The sequence below is a fragment of the Apis cerana genome, linkage group LG10 (genome assembly GCF_029169275.1).
Source record: "Apis cerana isolate GH-2021 linkage group LG10, AcerK_1.0, whole genome shotgun sequence".
NCBI classification, from domain to species: Eukaryota; Metazoa; Arthropoda; class Insecta; order Hymenoptera; family Apidae; genus Apis; species Apis cerana.
The window spans coordinates 7,486,611-7,507,066 of NC_083861.1; the positions used below are offsets into that span (position 1 = coordinate 7,486,611).

The following is a 20,456-nucleotide window of genomic DNA, read 5'->3' on the forward strand; positions in this document are numbered from 1 at the left end:
CGCTGCAGACGCTTGACGAGAAGCCTTCGAAACCGCGCGACGCTAATTGTGAGCTAACGCGACACGCGGCTACCGCAAGGAGGATCCTTGTACGACCGGAGGTAATTTGATGGAAAACGATGCGTTTCGATTTTATCGATCCCCCCTCCCTCCCTCTCTCTCTCTCTTTCTAACAGCTATTCCGGATCCATTATTTACTTATTCGTTTAAATTCGCGATCGAGGAAAGGAATGCAAGATAATTTTTTCCAAGACGTCTCGCTTAATTTTTTAACGCATCAAGATAACGCGATACGATCTAACGATCAAGATCCGCTTCAATTTTACGATAAAGATCGTTTTCGGATTGCTCGGGATAATCAGTGCTCGTTATAACGACGATGTACCCAGAAGGAAGTATTTATTTCAACCTCAACGAGGCAGAGCGAATTGAGTGTATCTGATCCGCAAGATCGCGATCGATCACCGTTTAACCGTTGTTCCCATTTCTTCCGTTTGCGAGGTCAACGTATTCTCTCCGAGATCAAATTCCATCAGTCCATCCAAAAAGGACGAATGAAAATTAAAAATATGTCAAATGCATGCACGAACGAGATCGAGAAAAGTTTGATTAATTATCCATTCTCGATTTATACCTCACTAACACCTCTTTATCGACGATTCCATATCAAGCAGGAAGTAAATATCGCCCGAAGAAAGTATCACTCTCTTTCTCTCTTTCTCTGTCTCTGTGATAAATCGATAAGCTCGGGCGAAGAAGAAGAGAGGCAGGGGAGGGGAGGGAGGAAGCTGGCTCGCGCGTGGCCTCGTTATTTTTTCAGCTGACTGGCCGGGCGAGTGGCGAGAGATCGAAAGGGTGGGCGCGATCGGCGCAATAATTAACCGGTTCTGTTTTTCTAGAAGGCAAATCGATCGAGTCGGATAGCCGCCACCACCATCACCAGCCTATCTTGTGTTTATCGCGGGTTCCGCGCGTGTCCCGGAACACGGTTCATCCGGGACACGCTTCCTCGTCTCCGTCTTCCCGATCGCCATTGCTTGTCCATCAAGCGCCGACGCGCGCCATTAACTGTATCAACACCCGTTTCCGCCTTCGTGAACCGGCTCCCTTGTAAGCTGGTGGTGTTCATCAACCAACGCGAATGGAACGTATCCCGTGGAGGATATCTTTTCGTCTTCCGAGCGATGATCGAATTACGCGCAAGTGCGCGCGGATGTATCGATGTTTCCTCCAACAGTTTCAAATTGTTGGGTGTCGAATGTAAATCGCGTTTCGAGAATTTGGAATTGTTTTCGATTCTCTGGGATTTTTCGATACGACGTTTCTTCGTTTCTTCGCTGTAGGCGGATAAAGTTTGCGAAAGATTTCGAATTATTGGGTATGGAATGTAAATTGCATTTGAAGAATTTGGAATTTTTGGTCAAGCTGTCGAATCTATCGATCGATGTTTCTTCATCTTCGTCCTAGGCGAAAGATTTCAAATTATTGGAGTATTAAATATAAATTGCATTTGTAGAATTTGGAATTTTTGGTCAAGCCATCGATACGATGTTTCTTCGTTTCTTCGTCGTAAGTGGATAAAGTTCGCGAGTGATTTCAAATTATGAAATATAAATTGCATTTAAAGAATTTGAAATTTTTGGTTTTTCATCTTCGTCCTAAATGTAAAATTTGTGAAAGATTTCAAATTATTGGATATCAAATATAAATTGTATTTGAAGAATTTGGAATTTTTGATCAAGCAGTCCAATATATCGATGTTTTTTCATCTTCGTCCTAAATGTAAACTTCACGCTTTTAAATTATTGGGATATCAAATATAAATTGCATTTGTAGAATTTTTATTCAAGCTGTGGAATGTATCTATGCGGTGTTTCTTCATCTTCATTTTAGGCGGATAAAGTTCGCGAACGGTTTCAAATTATTGAGATATCAAGTTGCATTCGTAAAATTTATAGTTTCTTAGATTCTTTGGGATTCGAATCTCGATGAGTCGTTCGAACAATTGTTTTCTTTGTCGATGATCAGTCAATCAGCTCGATCCATCGCTTGATTTGAATCTCGAAAACATGTTGAAGAAAAGAAATCACTTTGAATTTTTGAATTATAGCAGTGTATCAGCCACCAAAAATCTTCCAGTCAAAATAACTTATATTTTCATTCCTTCTCCCATAAGGATATTCGATTAGAAATTAGTTAAATTAATTTCGTGGCACAACGATCCCTCCAACCTTTCTCAACGTTCAACGAGCCTCGCGACAATGTGTCCCCGATTCGTCGTTCCGTTTCGAATGTTGCTCGACAACTCGGCTCGGCTACGTATGGAATAGAGTCGTCCAAGTTTTAAAGTTCGTGGACGGGATTATCGACAGGTTGAAGGCGTGTAACGTGGAATATGGCGAGGACTCGGGACGGTTACGACGCTGTTCGAGGAGCGCCAGCGGCGAACCATCTCTGCCCACCGCATCTCTCGCGTGGCCGCTCGTCGTTTGCAACAAATCTTTCGGTCTAAATCAGTTTCAAATAATATACGCGGGCCGGCCACGCCTCGGGGCATCGCGGATGCAACCCAGCCGCCGCAGATTTCGACGCATGAATCCTCTTTTAATGACCCTCCTCCCCCTCTGCTACCGTACAATAAGCTTCACCGTTTCTCTCATCCGCCTTGTTCTCTTCATCCCGCGTACGAAATATTTGCACGAGGCAGGCTGATCGTGCCACTTTCTAAGGGGCGAGTTTCAAAGTGTCTTTTTCATTCCAAATTTTTCTTTCTTTCTTTGAAAACTCGGAATATTGTATTTTTCAATTTTCTCCCTCGATCTTGGGATATTCTTCTTCTCGAAAAGGAATATGATAATCGCGATATCCTCTCTTTCTGCTCTCTTGGCCGTAATTATTTCAAACATCCATCTCTCGACTCTCATACGTGATCGAGCAGATCGACCGTTTATCTCGATTCTATATCGACGGTGGCCGCGAGAACGCTGTCGCTTGGTTTTCGAAGGAAGAAAGAGGGGCCTATAGAGGTCGCGTTTCCGGCAGGCTCGAGTATCTCTCGCCTCGCGTTCCGCGCTGTCAAAGATGAGCGAGGGACCGGTGTCGGGCCGATCGATGAAGGTGTAGGCGAACAACAAAAGCCACGCGGTACAGAAACAGGAACCTGGGGTGGTTTTTTATTGGTGGCTCGGTTTTCGAGCTGTGCACGCGCGAAACACGCTCTCTCCTTATCGACCCGCGGCCTTATCCTCCTCTCTCGCTCCTCCTCGTGAAACGACTTGACGATTCGACGTCGAGAAATATCGTGCTTCCTCTTCTGATCTTTCTGATCTTTTATCTCTGTGTCGCGATTAAAAGGTGCGTAGAAATACGTACGTAGCGGTTGGCAGGCATTACACATTTGCGCGCCATATATGCTTCGTGTGTGTACGTAGCAGGTTTTCTTTAAAAATTTTTTGAAAGATCGATTACCTGTCGCTGTACACATTATTGTATAATTTTAGTTGAAAATAATTTCTTAACGTGAAAATTATTGCCACTGTTTCGAGCGAGTCGGTTGGCTGTTAAGGGTATTAAAAAATTTAACAAATGGCTTGAAAAACGTTGTATTAATTAATTAGATTCAAGTATGTCGAATTTTTTGTCGCTTGATATTATGAAAATTCGATGAGGAAGGGAAAAAAGCGCTTGGTTAAAAAGATAAGGAAATATGCAAATAAGTACATAAGCTTGGCCGATTTAACCTCGATTCGGATCTCTGGTTCGCGACATCGATTTACTTTGAATCAATGATCAAGAAAGGATCGAGCGAGGCAACGCCGACAGAGGCGTTTCGAAATCGTAGCAGTTAACGTCGCAGAACGTTAAACGAGATCGATTATCGATCACCGTTCGGTCGCTTACCATTGCATGCGTTGCCGTCGGTCTCTCGTTCCATCCCCATAATCGAACTCGAAAATCCGCTCATCAGATCGATCTTTCACGCGGAAAGATCTCGATGCGAGGTATTGCGATCGCCTCGATGCGCTTTCGTCGTCTCATCTCGATGGATCGCGTCTTGTCATCGTTCGAGAATCGTTCCTGGACCAAACGTGCAAGGTGTCATACACGGTGTATCAATTTTAATATGGAAATCGATCGAGAATTCGTGAATAGTTTGTAGCAAGTGTAAAAAGTACCGTGCTTCGTCCAATTTTAATACTTTTATCCATTTTTATGCAGAAGAATCCGTGAATAGTTTGTAGAAAGTACCTCCAATTTTAATATTTCGTCGAGAATTCATGAATAGGTTGCTGCAAATATAAAAAATATCGTGCATCTTCCAATTTTAATATTTCGTCCATGGAAATTCACGAATAATTTGTAGCAAGTATATAAAATATCTTCCAATTTTAATATTTCGTCGATGAGAATTCGTGAATAGGTTGCTGCAAATATAAAAAATATCGTGCATCCGCCAATTTTAATATTTCGTCCATGGAAATTCACGAATAATTTGTAGCAAGTATATAAAATATCGTGCATCTTCCAATTTTAATATTTCGTCGATGAGAATTCGTGAATAGGTTGCTGCAAATATAAAAAATATCGTGCATCTTCCAATTTTAATATTTCGTTCATGAGAATTCACGAATAATTTGTAGCAAATATATAAAATATCGTGCATCTTCCAATTTTAATATTTCGTCGAGAATTCATGAATAGGTTGCTGCAAATATAAAAAATATCGTGCATCTTCCAATTTTAATATTTGAGAATTCGTGAATAGATTGTAGCAAATATAAAATATCATGCATCTTCCAATTTTAATATTTCGTCGATGAGAATTCATGAATAATTTGTAGCAAGTATATAAAATATCGTGCATCTTCCAATTTTAATATTTCGTCGATGAGAATTCGTGAATAGGTTGCTGCAAATATATAAAATATCGTGCATCTTTCAATTTTAATATTTCGTCGATGAGAATTCGTGAATAGGTTGCTGCAAATATAAAAAATATCGTGCATCCGCCAATTTTAATATTTTGCCTATGAGAATTCGTGAATAGGTTGCTGCAAATATAAAAAATATCGTGCATCTTCCAATTTTAATATTTCGTTCATGAGAATTCACGAATAATTTGTAGCAAATATATAAAATATCGTGCATCCGCCAATTTTAATATTTCGTCCATGGAAATTCACGAATTATTTGTAGCAAGTATATAAAATATCGTGCATCTTCCAATTTTAATATTTCGTCGATGAGAATTCGTGAATAGGTTGCTGCAAATATAAAAAATATCGTGCATCCGCCAATTTTAATATTTCGTCGATGAGAATTCATGAATAATTTGTAGCAAGTATATAAAATATCGTGCATCTTCCAATTTTAATATTTCGTCGATGAGAATTCATGAATAATTTGTAGCAAGTATATAAAATATCGTGCATCTTCCAATTTTAATATTTCGTCGATGAGAATTCGTGAATAGATTGTAGCAAATAAAAAATATCGTGCATCCTTCAATTTTAATATTTCGTCGATGAGAATTCGTGAATAGGTTGCTGCAAATATAAAAAATACGTTTAGCAATTTTAATATCTCTATCGATTTTATCCACAAGAATTCGTGAGCAGTAGTTTGTAGCAAGTATAAAAAGCATCCTTCAATTTTAATTTTTCGATGTTTGAAAATGGATAGTAAAAGACGTTCACAAACAGATAAAAGATATCGTGCAATTTTAATGTTTCGTTAACGAGACGAAATTCGTGTTTCTATCAGCTTCCAATCGTAATATCTCAATCGGTTTCCATCGATCGAGAATTGGCTGAAATCCCTTAAACGAATCGCACGATCGATAATTAATTACTCATTCGTATCGCAGCCAATACCGCGCAACATTAATATTCATAATTGGAAAGCTGTCGCGGCGGTAGACGCGGCGTCACGTGCCCCGCGAATGTATCGATATCGGTAAAATAATTTGTATGCGCGGCTCTGGAATCTCGATTCTAATCGGCGAGTGGGGGTGGGAGGGAGGTGAACGTCGGTTTAGCGTGTTTCTGTCGACGTCACGCCGCCTTATCACAATAGCCGACCCGGCTTTCCATATTGGCCTCGCATAAATCCGATCATGCATCTCCGATTCCGATCTCAACGGCCGGCCGCCATTAGTTACCAACAGACTTACAATGTTCCCCCTTGGAACGGTGCTTTACTGCGTCGTCGATCGTCCTCGTCGATTTCCTCGGATTATATACTCCCGCCGCAAATATCGTCCTCCCTCCCTCTTCCTCCTTCCCTCCCTCCTTTTTCTTTCGCCACTCTTCCGCTTCCTGTCCGTGGAATATTTCCTTTAGCCTTCCATCTTTTTCCTTGTCACCTTCCCTTCCTTGGAAAGGCTGCTTATTTTCTATTCTGCGCGTTCTCTCCTTCTCTCACGGAATTAACATTATAACTCGTCCTCTTACACCTTTGATCTCTCGTGTGTGCAGATTACAGAAAAATTTTAATCGATTTTCGCATCGATTCTACGATTCTCGTATCATCTGGGGAAATTACGCGCGATGATAATCGATAATCGGTTAAAAAAAATTTCCTTCCATGCAAAACGAGAGAGAGAGAGGTAGATAGATTGATTCTCGTCGCCGGGGAAAAATATTCAATCGTCGAGCGTCGAAGCCATTTACTCGCTCCGAGTCCCCTTTTTTTCCTCTCTCCTCGACACGCTCGCCCCTACTTAACGCTTATTCCACAACAGCCCCGACGACTCATCCCGTATCATCCCCTTATTCCACGCGTCTCTAACCCTCCGAAAATCCTGACCAATGGCGCTTCGTCCAAAGGGGGATACCATTGTCGATCCGACCAATCGTCGCGTCAGTCGTATCACGCACATGCAAGAATCGACGCGTTTACACGCGCTATTCTTCTTTCCTTTCTCTCTCTTTCTTTCTTGCTCTCTTCTTTTTTTTTTATCTCTCCGCTTGGCTCGTCTCATCCTTCTTTGTCGACGGGGATAGTCTCTTTATAATGCATATCAATTTGCGTCTAATGGGTGACACCGTTCCAACGGGTCGCATCTGCGGATTAATAGGAACGTTACTTATATATACTTATATATATATATACAGACGGTTTTTAACACATGTCCGCCCGCGATCATTGTACGATGGATAATAAAATGGTAGATTAGATCGGTACAATCGATAGTAAATTTTCTTGATCATCTTCTCGTGACAATTGGATAATTAATCAAGGTGAGAAAAAAATCGAACGAATATTGTACGTTTCATCGAAAGATATTTTATTTCGAAATAATTTACAATCTATCGAAGGATTGATTAATTAAGAATCGTGTCTTTTTATGTTTCGAAAGTTATATAATTTTAAAAATTGATCCATTGGTCCAGAATTATAATTTAATTTCACTTCGATAAGCACACTTTCGGGAGAAGGGAGGAGTGAGAGAGAGAGAAAATACATCTTGGATCGTCGAGCGTAAAAACAGAGAGAAAATCTTTGGAATAACTTGTTCACTGTTGTTAAAGTTTCGAACAAACTTCTAGCCCCGGATACTTTGTCCGAGCTTCTTCGGAGAATGTTTCTCAAGAAACTTTTTCATCGTATCACCATCCATTAGTTTTCCTCGAGCATCGGTCAGAATTCACTACGAAAAACTCTTTCTTATTCTTCTTCTTCCCCCCCGATATTTCAATTACACTTTTTATCGATATATATATATATTCTTTCAACTAAATTTGATCGTAATTACGCGACTCCTCTCGTTCGCCTCGTTCGAATCGTTGCGCAACATCATTGTTGAATAAGCGCGAGGCAAAATATTTGTCCGAGCTGTTTCCACGATAAACAAAAAAGAAGAAAGAAAAGAAGAAAAAACAAAGAATCCCAGCGTCGAACTCGCTTTTGTACCGTAGTCGCGGCGGAGAAGGATGAAAGAAGGGCGGAGGGCGAGGGCAATAAAGGGGCATCGTGAGCGTACACGCGCGTGAAACGGGGAACGCCTGGAAACAAAGCGTGAAGCCGTGCGTGCGAGCGTTTTTTGAAAATGCCAATTTATTTGGAAAAGAAGGGGGTCGGAAGAGGGCCGGCGAACGACGCGCCAACTAAATGAATTTTAATTGATTTCTCTCCTCGCACAGTCGGGGCCCTAATGTCCCGGCTCGATGATGCAACAACGTCGCGCTTGTATATCGAAATTTCGAATCCTCCTCCCGATTCGAGTCGATTCAGGATGAAAGTAAATTGCAAAAATTCCCCGAGAGTAAAGTATATTTCGAACAGAGATATCTCGTTATTTCAATTAAGAATTTTGTATATCTTGGTAACTTGGAATTCGAAAACTTTGGAGAGAAGAAAATCGATGGAATATATGGTGTGGGATGACGAGAGATCGATGTGCAGGAGATTCGCGTTGAACGGATAAGCAGCCAAGTTCGAATTGCAATAGGAGCGTACGTTGTACGACGCGTAGGAGCTCGTCGAACGATGCAGGCGTGAAATTCGTGCGAACGGAAATACCGTGGTAACGTTAGCACGGTTGAAATATGCGATCAGAAGCGATACAATATTGCGTTCCCCCTCCCGGGACCCTTAATTGAATTCTCCCTTGCGGTGTTCGCGGTGGTCGTTAAAGAACCCGCAATAGAGTTCATCGTACGAAACTTTGCGAACTTCGATACTTTGCACCAAGCTTATATCACGCTGTGCGCTTATACGGAGAAAATTTCGGAAATTCCCAGCCTCTCCACGTTAATCGCTTGAGATTATTGCATTATTCCATTCCCATTTTTAGGTTTGAAATATTCTCGTCGTTGTCTCGATTGCGAGCAAAAGGGTCGAAAACACGCGACACGATCAAACGTCCCCTCGCGATAGTAACCATGGAAAATCCCCATAGCTGTATCGAAACAAGTTGTATAATCAATTAACGACGACAGGCCAGCGACAGATGTAGCCGCTAATGGATTCACTCCGTCCCCGTGATTTCACGAGGTGCGATTCGTTCGCGAGACGAGTATATTCTCCTGCTCGAGGAGAGGATAGGGATAAAATTGAAGAGGAAGGGAAAAAAGGAGAGAAAGAAAGGAAGGGAAGAACAGTACTGCGGACACGTACTGTTTCGTGGCAACGGGCGATTGGACAATAAAACTACAAGGTGAAATTAGCAGTGACTGTCCAGAAAGGAATCTCGTAACAGCAGCCGGTCCGTGAGAGAGAAAGATCCGTGACTGGGTGGACGCCTGGCGTCTGTCCGTCGGGCCCCGATAGCCAATGGGACGACTCGTGTCGCGACCGTTTCACGTGTACGTGCGCGTGTATATACATCGTCGAGGGACGCTCGGGCATAAAACGGCACAATATATGGCCCGGTAATTTCTTAATTGCGCCCCGAAAAATTCTTGTCATCGTAAACAGCCGGTTGATTATATTGAAACGAGTGGAGGCGCCGGGGGCGTTTTCGTAACGAAGGCCGGGCCAAGAGAGTAGTGGGAGGGAGAACGATAGTTACAGCCCTGGCCGTTTATTTAGCTGCGTCTCCGGTTAATCCTTTTGTCGCTGGAATAACAGTTTTCCTTCATCCTCCATTCCTTCTTTTATATATTCCTCCCGGAGTATCGGATTTTCGATCCCCTTTCGACTTACTTAGATATTTTCCTTCCCGAAAACCGCGTTTCTGTTTGGCCCGAGAAAGACGAGTTCTTGCTTGGGGAGAATCGGAACGAACGCGAATCACTGTAACCGCGGTAGGAAGAGCAACGAAGGTACACTCACCGGTGTGCGTCCTCTTGTGAATTTTCAAGTTCTCGGATCTCGCGAAGACTTTGCCGCAGCCGGGGAACGGGCAGGGGAAGGGTTTCTCGCCGGTATGCACCCTTATGTGATTGACGAGCTTGTACTTGGCCTTGAAGGCCCTGCCGTTACGCGAGCATCCCTGCCAGAAGCACGCGTGCGTGGTGCACTCGGGACCGCCCACGTGCTCCACAGTGAGGTGTGTCACGATGTCGTGGAGGGAGTTGAAGAGTTTGCCGCAAAGCTTCCTTCCGGGACCGGGCGCGTCCTGGTCGACCCACATGCAGGACATCTCTTGCCTCTGGCCGCCGCCGATGCCCCCGGCCCCACCGCCGCCGCCCCCGCCGCCGCCGCCTCCGCTTCCGTTGCTCCTCATGTACCTGAGGAACGCGCCGTGCGGATGATGACTCGGATGGGTGACGGCCGAGTGCTGTTGGTGATGGATCGAGGCCGGCGTCAAATGGGGAGCGCCCAGGTACTGGTGGTGAGGGGGTAGCCTCGAGTCCTGGGGGTAGTGGCCGGGATAGTGGCCGGCCGCCAGGGCGGGATGTTGGCTCGGATGATGGGAGAATTGCTGCATCGTGGCGGCCGTCCCGTCGTGGTGGAGCGGCGTGAACAATCCCAGGCCGCTCTCGGGCGTGGTTGGATTCGCGGTCGCGTTGAACTCGTGCTCGCGGCGCAGAAGGAAGTCGCGGGCCGCGTAGCCGGGATGATGGCTCATGTGGTGGCCCATGTGGGGCGCCATGTGGGACGCCGGATGGGGATGGTGAGGGGGATATCCTTGGGGGTGAAAGTGGTGGTGCTGCTGGGACGGAGCGTCGCCCGGTGCCGGTTGGACACCTGTGCCGGCGTCCGTTGATCCAGCCGTGCCACCGCCACTGCTGGGCGACAGCTTGATGCCGAGATTGGCGAGGTGGTGCGGATGCGAGGACACGCCGTCCAGGAAAGCGTTCATCATCCTGACCGCGGCGAGATCGGCTCTTTCTTCTCGGTTCCGGTCAGTTGAGAAACGAGATCATGTCTCGGACGAAGTTACTCCGACTTTCGATTGTCGGCCGGCGAGCAGAAACGTACACCACGTTGGATATGTTGTGTACGAATTGTAACGACTCGATCCGCAACTTCACTCCGCAGCTCTCGCAATTCCTTTTTCGATTCTCTCGACGTCCATCTGTCCTTTCCTCTCTCCCCACTCCTTCCCTATCCTTCCCAGCTCTCACTCAGGATAGACTCACCGCGGGAATTACTTGGAGCGAAAAATTCGAATTTTTCGAAATTTTTCAAATTTTCTTCCGATTTCCCGCCTTGTATTCGAATCCCGTTTAAACGACACTCAATTCGAACAGTAACACCGAGTTTTTGCGATAATTTGTCCGCGAGGATGACGACACAACTTATTCTCAATGCATGTTTGAAAAAGGCGACCACGACAATGTGCACGGGACGATGACGAACACGTCTTCCAACATCGAGGGTAAAACATCCGTAGCGTTCCTTGCTGCGTTCACAGCGGGACTGAGAGTCGACACTAGGCTCCCGCCGAGGAGCAACTCGGCTGATTTCGGCGTTTACGAACCTGCCCTCTCTCTTTCTCCCATCCATCTCTCCCTCTCTTTCTCTTTCCCTGCCCGCCTGCCACCCTCCTTCTTCCTCCCGCTCACCTCTCCTCTCCCTCCCTCTTCCCCTCTCGCTCCGGCACGTGGAATCGAGCCCACGACCGGCCCGTTTGGGAACACCCCCTACCCCCACCCAAGGCCACCGTCGTTGCACCGTCGTTGATGCAATCGTGGCCTGGGCCAGTGGCGGACGTTCCCTTTCTGATACCAGCGTTCCATTGGCGATTATGGCACCACTGCCAATTGGAGACCCGTTTCCTGGCCGAGCCTCTCGCCAATCTAACCGGTTTCCATGGGCGGGAAACGCGGCAAGGCGCATGTCGGAACTCCGCCTTTTCATGCACGCCTATCGTGGAAGGATGGGTCCCGTCCAAGGGAACGAGCGGGGGGATTAATCCGATCTCACCGCTCGATCATCCTCCGCGCGTGGATCCTCTCCAATTTCCCGAGTTTTTCCCACCGACCTGCGAATCCTGCTCCCTCCCGCTCCCTCGCCATTCTCCACCGGACAACGAGGGAGTCAGTCGTGGTACCTGCTCTGTCCCTACTCGCCCTAAACCCTCCACTGTCTTTTCCTAAATTTTCATTTTAATTCGGGGACGCGAATCCAATTACGAGTTTCGAAGATAACCGTAATAGACCTCTGCGGTGAGAGATCCTTGGAATCCTTGCGATCCAAAAAGGAAATGATCGCAACCATGCTTGGCTACCTAAACGACCGGCTAACGAGGATTAACTTTTCTCGATCCTATCGTCCCTCGCGTTTCTCTCAACCATTCATCTCAACACCTTTCACAATATTTTCCAACCGCGCGTATGCGTGCCCCTTCCTCTCCTCCCTAAGTCCGCTTCCTCTGCTTTTTCTTCACCCCTGCGGGGGTAGGGAGAGAGCGAGATCCTCGAGCGCTTTCGCGTTTAACGCGGGATTATACAGCCGGAAAATATTGTAATATCCCGGTCAGGAAAGTGGCTACGAGTCACGCGAGCCCCTCGTTTATAAATTATCAAGCTGGAGGAACTCCTCTCTCCCCCTCGACCGTTTAACCCCCCCGGCTTTAAAATAAAATTTGCATGCACGCGTAATCACGGGCCGACCGGTTCACCGCTCCTTCCTCGCTTCGCTTATCCAATTAACCGAGTTTACTTAACCGCGTCGCGAGCGTCGATTAATTACCGGCCAGACCGGTGTTTTCTTCTCGCTTCCGGGTGACCGTGATATCCGACGCGGAAGCTCGCGTGCACTCTCGCCGAGGGCCGTTTGATTAAAGGCAGCTCGTCGATTATTTCGTTGCGAGAAAAGTTTCTTCCCTCCTCCGCCAATTTTCTCCGATATCGCGCGTTCGAGATGGGATTAGACTCGATCAAACGAGCGAGAAAACGTGGGACGATGAAATGATTTTGTCGATAAAGTGGAAAGTGTTATTAACGGTAAATTATTGCGGATGATGGTTAGATAGATGGCTTATTTCGCAAGGATTATCACGAATAAAGAAAATTAATGATCCCAGAATCCTTTGACTAACCTAACGGATCTCACTAGTCTCTTTTGTTACTGATGAATTGAATTTTAAAAAGATTGTAAAGAGAATCTTCCCCCCAGCTCGATTTTCGATCGAAATTTTTCCGGATCGAGAGATTTTTGATAAGGAATCTTAAAATCGGAATGGTTCGATTTCCCTTCTCTTCGCCTAGATCGTTCTGATCGCCTGTATCGTTTCGATCGTTCGTTTCTTCGGGAAGAAATTAAAAAATTTAAGAAATATTATTCCACGTTTTATAAAAGTGTTCGAGACAATAAAATATAAATTACTTTTGTTTTTGGTTACCTGCTTTTGGTGATTTATTTGCCGAAACTAATGAACCAAAATTGTAGGTGGACGTGGTCAGTCTTATGCCTGCTGCGCACATTTGCGAAACTATAAATCATTTATAATCATTATTTTATCTAGAAATCGTTGCAAGATGTTTTTGAAAACGGAATTACCGATTTCAATTTATATATCGATATCTTTCGAACAAAGATGTACGCGCAAACTCGAAAAATCGGTTCAAAAGCGTAGAATATTTAACTGTACAAAAATTTGTACAGTTTGAAGATTTAGACAAAGATTCGTTTCGTGGCGCGCCACCATTCGGATATATTAACGAAGCTTAATCATCCGCGTGAATAATGCAAACGCATCGAGCGTTTAACAGGGTGCCTCATTGTCGCGGGAAAAAATGGCGTCCCATTATGTCCGTAATGGGCACGGTGGCTGACTATTCGATATTAATAACTACCATAAAGGCTGACTCGTGGCTTCCTCGGTGCACTTAGGAGGTACATCTGAATGATGCTTTCCATCCACCTTCTGTCGCTTACTAACAGCACGACCCGTTCTCGCAGGCCGCACATCGATCCTCTCTTTCTCCCTTTCTCCTTCTCCTCTGCACGATTTACAATGGACGACCGACTTTGTCCGCCGAGCATTTTCCACCCAATTCAGGTATCATTTTTATCGACCTGTCCATTTCCATCTTGATCGATTGAGGATATAACTTTTGTACCAGAATCTTATTACACCCTCTCGCCGATATTGCCAAGAATTTTTGCAAGGAATCTTATCACATAACCTTCCTTTCGAAGTCGTTCACCTTTCAATGATCGCTCGATTTAGTCCAATCCCGTGTGATAGTTCTATCTCAGTGGATTCGTAAAATTCGGATCGTCATCGTTTCTTACGATAGTTAAAAATTTACGCCTGCTGTCGAGTCGATGTGATTCCATTCATCCGGATGAGTGATACGCGGGATGGATCCGCAAATTTTCTCCAACTTTTCAACATCGGAACTCGACGGTACTGGCGAGTACACGTGCTGGCCATCAATCTAAGGGCAGCGATAGAACTTTCATCGCGGGATTACGGGGTCGCGAAACGCGAGGACGTGACGCACCTACGCGATCGTTGGCCGAACGAACGAGAGCCATCAACGAACGAGGCCAGATATTGTTTTTATTCGTTCATCAGTCACGCTCCCCGTGCTCTCGTTGCATTTAATTAATCGTTAATTGCGGGATCGTGAGTATATCGTCGAGTTGCTACTATCGTGCAATCGATGCTACGGTGTGGAGTGTGCTCAACTCTCGAATTTTTTTCCAATCGAGTTGTCGATAAGTTGTGAAATTGTTGACCCTTCGAACAATTTTTCGATGAATGGGAAATGGTGTTGTTGTTTGTTTCGTTCGTGGAGTCTCTTTTTAAACGTTTGATGATAATTGTTAGATTGTTATTTTCTTTCTTTCTTTGTTTCGTGAAATATCAGAGAAGCGTAGATGATCTGAGATTACACGCGTTCAAGATTTATTTCCCATTAATTCTTGTAATTTCAATCTCTTCCCTCATGAATTACAATCTACTTCCGGATGTAACGCGTATGAACACGTAAAAAACAAGCTCGGCCAGTCAATTTATTTGTTCCTCGATGCGTGAATACGCGAATACACGAACGGCTGCGCGAAAATCCACGTATACGATTGGGAACGTTGGCGAAATTTATAAACCTACTGAAGAAATTTGTTTTGAAGGGGGACAAACAAGGATTCCTGCTTTTCCTAAATCCAGGACCAAAGGAAACCGACACGCAAAAGCTTGTAGATGCTAGATGCGGTTAGATGGAATGATAAAAAGAAAAGAAGAGGAAAGAAAAAAAAGATCCGACTCCTAGATCTTGTCTGGAAAGTCATTAGAGATACGATGATCTGTCGGTCAGGCCATAATAGCCTGTTTCTACACTTCCTCTTAGCAACTTCTTCAATTTTCTTTTACCATTTGTTTTCTTGAAATTGAAATTCAACGAAGGAGAAGTGGTAATTACGCGTGAAAACTCTTCTTCGAGCTGAGTTCGTGCTGAGATAAGAGTAGAATTGTGATACGATATCTACGAAACTCAAGTTTATATAATACTTTCGCTTCGACGTGGTTCTATCTCAATTTTTCTTCCACCTTCGATGAAATTCTTCGATTCGAGAATTTCTATTACACGAGATATATATATATACACGAATAGAAATATTATAAATATTATTAAGATATCTATCGTATCTTGAATAACAGAGAATTACTAACAATAATAAAAATTATCCTCCATATAAAAACGCTTCGCATCGCGAAACAAAAAAAAAAAAAGAAAAAAAAGAGAGGAAAGATCGAAAGAGGAACGGATAATTATAAATATGCGAACACGAAAGCTGGATCAAAGCGACTCTCGAGATTGGATGACAAAGTTGTGGGCGGCTCGAGGTGGTTGACAGATAAGATTTCTACGAGCGATGCGAGCTACGAGATAAGGATCGAGCATTACGTTATCTGCGAGGAGAGATCTCCGACAAAAATATTAGGAAACTGGATGGTGGACCGCTCGAGACGAAGAATGAAAAATCCCTGGAATATGATAATAAAATTTATTTTATTTTTCCCTCCCGCGTAGCCTCGTCATTCTTCGTCGAACGAACCGTGAAGACGGAGAGGAAAACCGAGCGGCCAGTCTGCGAACGCCCAACACGACGGGAACAATGAAATATCTCCTCTCATTTTCCAGGAACGCAGAAGAGAAATTGGTCGTCGAACGGAACATTTGTCGGACTCCTCTTCGACAGATTCGTTCTTTCTCGTTCGTTCAGTCGGTGGAGTGAGGGGAGAGGATAGGATTCTTGTTGTTTCCTTCTTGTGTCGTTACACGCTGTTGATAAATATCTTACGGTAGACAAAATAGAAACGGACGGGACAGGAGTGGATCGAGGAGGGGATCGTTTAACGTTTCGAGAGAGGATTCGCGAGAGGATTCGATTCGAGGATGGGATCTCGTGAAAAATCGTGCAATCGCAGGAAGGAGGGAGGGGACGTGACGTTAGTGGGTCCGTAGAGGGACGGGGGAAGTTGTCGCCGGTGTTGGAGCCGATGTTTCTCGAGAGAGAAACGGCGAAAGGGGTTCTGGCATCTAAAACAAACTCTTACCCCCAGCAGCCTTTATCCGCCGTATTTTTCGCTGACAACCTCCTTCTAGCGGCTTGATTTACGACTCGCGTCCTCGAGGACGTTGGGCGAAGAACAGGGTGAGCAGGGAGATTGGAAAAAATAAAAGAGGAGAAGGAGGAGGAGAAGGAGGAGGAGGAACGAAGGCGAGGAGGAAAACCGTTTTTGGGAAGCATTAATATTTATAGTTGGCCGCGTCACGCGGCATAATTTTACGAGAGAATTTACAACTACAGATCTCTCGCGGACTCGATCCTCCTTTCCTTATTTTCTTTCGTGCCTCGCTATTGGTGGGATTTGCTCGAAGAGCAAAATCGAATAAAAAAAAAAAAAGAAACTTGAAATTTCGCGATGAATGAAAAATCCGTTCGAAAATATTTATGTAGGAGTAATTGCCGACAATTTTCCAATTTTTTCTTTCTTTATAAGAGAAAAAAAGCGGACGACGTCCCTTAACGAACCGACAGTGTATAGAACAAACGGATAATTGAAGAGGATAGGAGAGGGGGGAGGGAGAGATGGTAATAAATTCTTATTAGAGACCCATCGATGGATCGATTAATAAACGCATTAGTACGATGACGGTGTCTCTCTCTCTCTCTCTCTCATTCTCTCTCTCTCTCTCTCTCTCTCTCTCATTCTCTGATGAAAATAATACGGCACAATACGAGGTAAATGCGAGGGGTGGGCCGTATCGGCGTCTGTTGCCCGTTTTAGTTTTTATTTGTGCGCCGATGTTTGTCCGGGTCGCGAACAAAAACGATTCGTTAGGCGACTTACCCCCACGATAGCGGTCTTACCCCTAAAAAATGATCGCGCACCCCCTAGTGAGCCAGCAGATGCAACTTCCCTCGGCCATCCCTTGCCCCTTGCCCGTGTAGGTGTAGGTATATATACGCTTTCCCTCGTCGTATTTTCTTTCTTCTTCTTCTTCTTTTTCCTCCATCAAGAGTGGAGTCAAGTTATTGGATGATCCTCGAAGATCCTCCGATTAGATCATCCTTAGCTGTATAATCTAATAAGGAGATGTTGGGATTAATATAAATACATTCGCGAACTAAAAATTGTGTGTCCGATTTATTAGAGAGCGAATTTTCAAGGGAAATCGAGAAAAACGATATAACTATTTAAAGATTTAGACAGAGTTTAAAGAACAAAACTGTGCTATATTTGCGTACACAACTTCTCAGAGGGGTGGGGCACGAGGTTGACGAGGAAACACGGGTGGAAAAAAATGGAAATAATCGTAATTAAACACGGGTGGAAAGAGAGAGAGAGAGCAGGTTGAGACAAAGGGTGAGTCCTAACTCATCGCCACGCCCAATCCTCATTTTCGACATCTTGGTCACGTAGATTCGGCTCGTGCACGCCCCTGTCGTCGCCGGGTCTCTCCTCGTCGAGATCTCTCGCGGAGACAACGGGGCTGATCTTGTAAGCGAACGCTCATTACACTCGAAGATGCAAGATAGCCTGTTTCTTCGACCTTCTCCCTCCTCTCCTTCCGCCACCTCCTCCAACCGATGTCCTCCTGGTAATTAAGTTAATTACATCCGATGACGATTCGTGTCTTTGCCCCTGCTTTTTTTTTTTCATTCCTCGATTTGAAGGAAATTTTGATTATCTGCCCGTTGATATTTGAAACGTAATATATATATATATGTATATGATATTGGTAATTACGTAATGGTGGAGTGTAATACAAATCGCGACAATTTTCTTAACAATAGCTGGATGATTTTTAATAAAGCGTCCCACCACATCGTCCCGTATCATCGTTAATCCTTTGTCTGGTGAATGAAGAACACCAGATATTGAGCCGATTAGCACAACAAAGAAGAGTGCACTCAATCAGCCAGCAGCATTAAGCCTGCACGTCCCATTGCGAGGAGGACGCGCCAATATGGGAACAATGCGAATTGCCCACGATCTTTCCTCGTTTACACAACAACCTTCCATTAAACCCTTCCTTCTCGAAATAACTTGCCCCGTCCAAACTGGATCATCCCTTCCCTCTACCCTTATATTCCTCCTCTCTCGCTTCGTTCCATTACGCTCACGCACGTGTAATCCAAAATTCGGTTTCGCTTCGGCGACACGTTCACGTTCGTTAAGGGACAATCGAATTTTTGCGATTCCTCTCCCTCCCCCTGAGAAGGTGGGGCGGAAACGAGGGCTAATTTTCTTAGGAAGAAGTAGTCTCGTAGTAGTCGGCCGCGGACGAGAGGCTCGGGATGGGAGCGGAAAGGCCGCTAATGAGCGAGGCGAGGAGAGGGAAGGAAGGGTGGACGAATACGACGGAGATGAAAATGAATTGAGTGAATGGACTTGAAGTGCTCCCGAGTGGCGGGAAGTGAGCAACTCTGAGAGTGGCTGCATCCCCCTCTCGCGCTCTCCTCCGTTCCTTCCGGGACATCCGAGGTAATCCAGCCGAGCTAACAACTGCCTACCTCGTTTCGACCGATTCCTTTTCTGCATCGATCATCCGCGATGCGTGATCGGTATAATCTTGATCCTGAGAATTGTTCTCTCGGCGTTCTGACTCAACTTTACGAATCGGGGGACGATCACGTTTCTTTCCGTGATGTGACGGTGTCTTGGAGTAATTTTAGAAAAGTTACTCGCGATATCTTGAAATAATTCATTCTTTGGAATCGTGAGAATTGTTGAAGAATACGTTTGTTGCGACAGCTTGGGATAATTTAATATTTGAAAGGAAAGTAGACGCAGTACGATGCAGTGTGTTATTTGCACAAATTCACATAATTCAATCTTTGGAATCGTGAGAATTTTGCTTGCGCGTCCGTTGACGAGTGACCTATCTTTTATCACAGATAGGAAAGTAGAAAGTATGGGTTTAAAACGAGCAATAAACGGTAAATGAGATGAGAGCGTTTTATGACATTCCTCGTGGACGATTAATGTTGCACCAGCGGATGATTAATTACAGAAAGATGCTAATGATTCCGAGTATTATTAGCCATTATAACGCGAGGATATACGAAATGATAATTCATAGATTTCAGCCGTCACGAATTTCACGACCCGACTTCCACTTCTAATTCTTTCCACTGTTCGGATGAAGAGTAAAAAAAAAAAGAAAAAAAGAGAAATACTTCTCCAAGATCGAAAACATTTCAATACTAAAACCAAACTTGAAATTCTTTCCATGCCATTTCAACACGTTGCCAACATGGAAGGGAAAGAAATAAAAAAAATCTCCGTAACGATCCATAATTCATCTACACCGATGCCCCACAGTAAATGCATAGATCCGTTTCTGATGATGTAAACAAATAATCATAAATAAAATTCGAGACACAATTTCGTTTCGTGAACGCATTAACATTCCACGGTGCACCGATCGCGATTGGTCAGCTCGGAACGAGTGGCGATCGGACGTACCTGTCTGCACCATAAAGAGCGTAAAGAGGATAGAAACGGGCGGAAAAGGGGGAAAGAGGGCCGATATCGTGTGGGTGATGACTAATAGATTTCGTGCTCTGGCCCATCCATCTCGAACTGCCTCGACACAAATCGATCTTGCCGAGGCGGTCATCTCTACGAAACGCAAGGAATATCGGCTATCGATAGACCCATCCCTCGGCCCATCCCCTCTCCTCCCCTTTCCACTCCTCTCCTCCTCTCTCCACTCCTCTCGATGCATTTATAACATTGGCCACGGCCCTGAACCGATCTCGCTCGCGGGAGAGCCGAACGGTTTGTCATTACGAATATTCTACGCACGATCTCCTGTCAGACAGTTGGAGAAAGTTGGAAGATTGTAGATTTCCTCGCCGAGCGTGAACCACGAAATCTATTTTAAATTGGAACCGAGTTGATGTGAGAAGCAAGGGAATTGGTTTGCTTTTCTTATTGGTTCAGATTAGACTTTTTTTTTAGAATGAAAGACGAAATGAAATGAAAATTGAAAAGAAAAATTTAATGAAATGTTGAATCGTAATTTTTCCGATAACTTAAGATATTGTGTTCTCGTGTCGAGATTCTTTATCGAAACGTTTAATTAATTTCTACA

General features: G+C 44.5%; 2 protein-coding genes across 16 annotated transcripts in view; one reads left to right on the forward strand and one right to left on the reverse strand.

The window, feature by feature from the left end:
- Positions 1-11,338, reverse strand: part of LOC107997470 (pair-rule protein odd-paired-like) — a 31,265-nt gene extending 19,927 nt beyond the window's left edge. Inside the window, exon 1 of the mRNA XM_062081065.1 lies at positions 9,778-11,338. Within this exon, the coding sequence (XP_061937049.1) occupies positions 9,778-10,753 (976 nt within the window). The 5' untranslated portion in view covers positions 10,754-11,338. The remainder of the gene's footprint in view (positions 1-9,777) is intronic.
- LOC107992450 (uncharacterized) overlaps positions 1-20,456 on the forward strand; it is a 116,441-nt gene that overhangs the window by 56,887 nt on the left and 39,098 nt on the right. The gene's annotated exons all lie outside the window — the stretch shown is intronic.